Source organism: Microchirus variegatus, assembly GCF_963457635.1.
Source record: "Microchirus variegatus genome assembly, chromosome: 19".
NCBI lineage: Eukaryota > Metazoa > Chordata > Actinopteri > Pleuronectiformes > Soleidae > Microchirus > Microchirus variegatus.
Genome location: NC_139820.1, coordinates 15,847,448 through 15,852,309, shown reverse-complemented (window position 1 = coordinate 15,852,309; position 4,862 = coordinate 15,847,448). Strand labels below are relative to the sequence as shown.

Here is a 4,862-nt window from a genome sequence, read left to right as displayed (position 1 = left end):
TAAAGTGGTGATTGGACTGGTCTCCATGTTAAAACGTTGACCCTGGCTTCTTTATGCATTCAATATCTGTATTTATTTAGGTTCTCCTGTGTTCTCCATGACAGGTGAGGACCATTGAGGAGAGGCAGTGAGTGACTGACAGGTCTTGCAGGTTGTTCGATAAACTTGTGCAGACTGAATCAGCCTGAATGCTGTGACTGCGCTTCGTCTTCCAGCGCGCACTTGAGCAGTGATACTGGAGGAGGTGGGGAGGGCCTCAGGGGCGAGCACACCCCTACCGCCTCTGTCAGACTATTTCAGAACAGAGTCTAGCATTTAGTCATTATTCACGAATGCTACACGGGCACGGTTATTTATTTGCTCAAGTCCAGTGTAAGCTGTGGACCACACGAGGAGCTATCCGAGGACCACGCTCTCGTTTCTTCCGTTTGGTTTGTTGGAACATTGCGTCGTGGCCGCAGGAGACTTTTACGCACAGTTATTAAACACTGAAAACGGACAATGCCTCGATCTTTTTTGGTCAAAAAGTACTTCGCTAGACAAAAGCCAAACTACAGTGAACTGGAATGTCAGAATGGTGAGTTAAGAAGCTGTTATTTACCTTAAATGTTGTTTATTAACACGATATATGGTGTGTGCCTGGTTCAGTTAAAAACCAGAATGTTCAAACTGGGGCCGTTAGATGCTCTTTCCCCCCTCTCTGTAACCACACAGAGCACTATTCATGTAACAAGCCCCTGTGAATACGTGGAGGAAACGGCCCATGAAAACTTCCCATGGCTCCAGCTTTAGACTCAGTACATGTTGAGAAAAACTCAATGTTCATGAATAGTGAATATGTACTTGTTGAATGTAAATACAATGTCTTATTTCAGAGAGTGGCTGTGTTGTGTGTTGTTGTTGAAATTCATTTAAATGTGATTGTATTTTGGTTTATTTTCAAGCACTGGCTGATGTGTTTTAAGCATCCTCTCATGTCTCTTCTTAGACACTTTGCAGGAGAGGTTTGCTCTCGCGGAGCTCTCACCAGGAGATGACACCTCAGCTGCCTGTTTCACAGCAGGATTAGTGTGGGACCTCAGTGTGCTGCCGACCCTCTACATGCCCACATCCCAAATAGAGCCCTCTGCCACACCAGGCCCTCTGGACCTCAGCTCCCCATCCAGCCTCAGTAGCAGTGCCAGCAGCAGTGGAGAAGAGGACGAAGGACGCACATCAGATCCCCCCAGCCCTGAACCTGTACACACGTATGCCCCTCGCCAGCGGATGAAATGCACTGGCGTCATGGCTCACGTCAGTCCTCCAGAGGAGGAGGACAGAGAAGCCCCCATCACAGCAGCAGCAAGGCCACTCTTCCTCTGCAAACACTGCCCCAAAGAATACACCAGCTTGGGGGCTCTGAAGATGCACATACGCTCACACACCCTGCCCTGTGTGTGCACCACATGTGGAAAGGCTTTCTCCAGGCCATGGCTGCTGCGTGGCCACATCCGCACACACACAGGTAACATCTGTGTTCAAACACAACTAAATCTCTTTAGTTTTATTTTAAACATCTGAACACACTGATAGTTATCTTTTGTTCATTTTGTAGTCTTCTAACCATGTGATCGTTGTCACGTCTTTTTTCTTCTATGTGGTTTCTGTTGTTTGGCCCAGAGGCACTGTAAAGGTCTCTGAATCACTTGATTCCTAGGTAAAGAGGTCACAGTACAACTGAATTAGCGTTTGAGTTGCAGTCATGTGAGTCACCAGGTCAATCCCTGGGATATCAGTGGCAATCAATTTGATGAGCTTAACACTTGATCAGCAGACACGATGACACAGTGAAGCCCTCTGTAGACCCTCCACTCATTGATCACTCATTGTGATTAATGTCCAAGCAACAATGGCTCGTCAGCCAATTATCACAGCTGAAGGGGAAGACGACAAGACAGCGGCAAATGAGTAACAAAAGAGTTGAGAGATTGCCTAAAGGCTCTGTGCTATCACAGAACACTCAAGTACCTGCAGCAACCTGACAGCATGCTAATCTCATTTGGCTTTTATGGAATCACGTTAATTCAGTCAGGCTGTGACCCCAGCAGCCTATCATGTGCTTCTTCATTATCTTCTGTGTGTGTGTGTATGAGAATGGAGTCATCACTGTATGTCCTCACATCCCATCTAAAAGGAGTGCCAGTGAATTAAACACATTGTGTTTCTGTTCTTTTCTGTCCAGGTGAGCGTCCATTCTCCTGCCCCCACTGCAACCGGGCCTTTGCTGACCGCTCTAACCTGCGGGCTCACCTGCAGACCCATGCTGAAGTGAAAAAGTACCAGTGTGGCGTCTGCTCTCGCACCTTCAGCCGCATGTCACTGCTGCAGAAGCACAGCTCCTCAGGCTGCTGCTCCCCCACAGTGTGAGGCACAGTGGAAAGTGACAGAGGGACCCACTCAGAGTTCAGGGCAGTGGAGGGCTGCTGGACACAGAGATGTGGTCTGTACAAGCCCAGCGGGCCTGTCAATGACCTATAAGGCCACAAAAAGCATGAAATGGCCTAACTTAAGACATGGAGGGAATCACGCTTTATTATGGAAATGACTTTACAAGCCTCTTAGATTCCCTGTTCCCTGAAGTGGAGCATATTTCCTTTCTTTCACAACTGTCTGAAGTCCTGAGGCTGGACCAATATATACTGAGCAATATTGACACTTACTTGATTTCAGCCCCTACGTCATTGCTATGCCATTCCAAAGACCAAATATGTAGTGAATTAATTGGGCTAAGATGTGTTCTTTCCTGTCTCTGTCCTGGTGTGGGCCAACTCAGGATCATGGCTCAGACACAGCTGCTGAGAGGTAGGGGTGTGTGGGTGGACTAAATCTCTCAGCGTGCCACACAGACACACACACACACACACACACAACTGTCCCTGGTACTGTGGTGTAGATAGACGAGGTGCTAACAGGTGTCACAGCCACGACCTTCGCCGGTTGATAACAGGTGACTTCCACTGCCCTTGGTTTGCTTGAAAAAAAAGAGGAAGCATGTTATCACAAAAGAACGGCGTCAGTTAGATTTAGGGATTCTTTAAGCTTCTGTTTGTGACTGCATCCAAACTTTCTTTCTTACCTGAAGAATTCTGGATAAGGAAATATATAGGAAAAGCCATTTTGTCTGTTGTGATCCAAAGAAGCTTTATTCTGTGTGATTGGTAAAGCCATGCACTCAAAGGTTACCACAGTGTTAGTACGAGCCAAAGCCATATTTTGTCATTTTAATAACGCTGGGTCTTGAAAAAAAAAAAAAAAAAAAAATTGTATTACTTCTTTGAAACAAACATTTTTTTAAAACCTCTGTCAGGATTGTAGCTTTAGAAAAAAAAATGCAGTATTAGTAGAAATTACCAAAAATCATTTAGAAAATGCAATAAAGCTGGGACCAAAGACCATAAGTTTACACAATGAAGACATGGTTTTCTTGTATGTGATGATAATCATTTAAATGGACAGTACAAAGATGAATTTTTAACTTTCCTAAACATTTTTGGCAGTGTTTTATAGTGCAATGTGTTGATGATGTGTGTTTGTACCATGCTTGTGTGTTCACTTTCTTGTTTGTTGTAACTGATAAATTTACATTCAATAAAGTAATTTATGTTTATTAAAAGTAGTCAGTTGCATTGGTGTAGAACAACCCCCTTTTTTTTTTTTATCTCTGTGGAATACTAAAGACATTTCTAGTTAGTTATAAAAGCTCTGTTTGATCATTAACTGGGACGTCTGCTCAGGATCTTTACATGAGGTGCGGTGAGCAAACTGCCCATTGTGTTAAGGCTTAATTGCAGATGTGCAGGTGAACCTAAGGTGTGATATGTGGGAACAGGTGAATGCACCTGCTTCCCACTTTCACTGTTACTGTGCAAACACTGCTGGAAATGTGAAAAAACGTTTGTATAGACATATATACAAAGAAAGACCACTTGAGTGAAAGTTGGCATCTGCTTTCAGTAAATCCCAACATTCAAGATGGATTCATTTGTCCTTTTGAAGGACAGTAAGCTGCGTAATGTATGTTTTTTAATGTATGTTTCCCCGTCCTCAGCGAAAGCATAACACTCTCCTCTTCCTCTGCTTGGACAGTGAGTCAGAGTCTTTCCAGACTGGAGCATTAGGTTCCCATGGCTCCTGTGCTCTCAGTCAGCAAGTAAAGCCACTAGTCAGTGTGTCTGTCAGTTAGTTGGTTGGCTGAGGCTCAATTGGGCTAGCACTGAATGAGGTAAGCTGTTCCACGGCACAGTTCCTTATTTCCCTCTGAGTCAGGGAGATGTGCTCATCTCTACCAACAAGCATGTAGCAGTGATTCACCTCATACTCTTTAAACAAAACTGCTCGTACTTTTGTTCTAAAACATCTGTGCACAAACACCAAGCAGGTCTAACGTGGATCTAATATGAAGGTCTTTGACTGTGGTTAATGTTCTGGTTTATTTTACCCAGGATGCTGTTGGATGGATAAAGAATCTCAGATGTTGGAGGTTAGCTCAGGACTGTTTTGATGATGTCAGCCGGTATGTCCTGAGGTGAGGGTGTTAGCTCTGCTAGTGCAGGCAATCCAAAGAAGTCCCTTACTTCATGTGGACTTTATTCTGCAGTTTGTTTGATGATGTTCGTCTCTGAGACTCTAATAATTTGATTATTGATGAGCTGCTGCTTTTATTTAGAAGGGGTGTGGTTTATAAAAAAAAAACTGTATTTACAGCTTTATTCTTCTTCTCTCATGAGGTCAATATAGCTGCAGATGCTACACAGCCTCGACTGGCGACTAGAAACCTTCTACATTCCAACTCTCAGCTGCATCACACACTGCTGTACTTATTC

The 4,862-nt window shown here is 44.2% G+C and overlaps 1 protein-coding gene across 1 annotated transcript; it reads left to right on the top strand.

The window, feature by feature from the left end:
• Positions 1-356: 356 nt before the first annotated feature.
• On the top strand, positions 357-2,427 carry snai1a (snail family zinc finger 1a). Its single transcript, XM_083906180.1, has 3 exons — positions 357-577; positions 989-1,504; positions 2,222-2,427. Exons 1-3 carry the CDS (start codon positions 502-504, stop codon positions 2,404-2,406), a joined length of 777 nt encoding a protein of 258 aa, XP_083762306.1. The 5' UTR covers positions 357-501; the 3' UTR covers positions 2,407-2,427.
• The last annotated feature ends 2,435 nt before the right edge of the window (positions 2,428-4,862 follow it).

Bases quoted from the DNA above. Each gene is read 5' to 3' on its own strand.
- snai1a (XM_083906180.1), top strand. From the start codon at position 502: ATGCCTCGATCTTTTTTGGTCAAAAAGTACTTCGCTAGACAAAAGCCA. The intron at 578-988 runs GTGAGTTAAGAA...GTCTCTTCTTAG, and splicing joins TGAACTGGAATGTCAGAATG to ACACTTTGCAGGAGAGGTTT. The intron at 1,505-2,221 runs GTAACATCTGTG...TTTTCTGTCCAG, and splicing joins CCACATCCGCACACACACAG to GTGAGCGTCCATTCTCCTGC.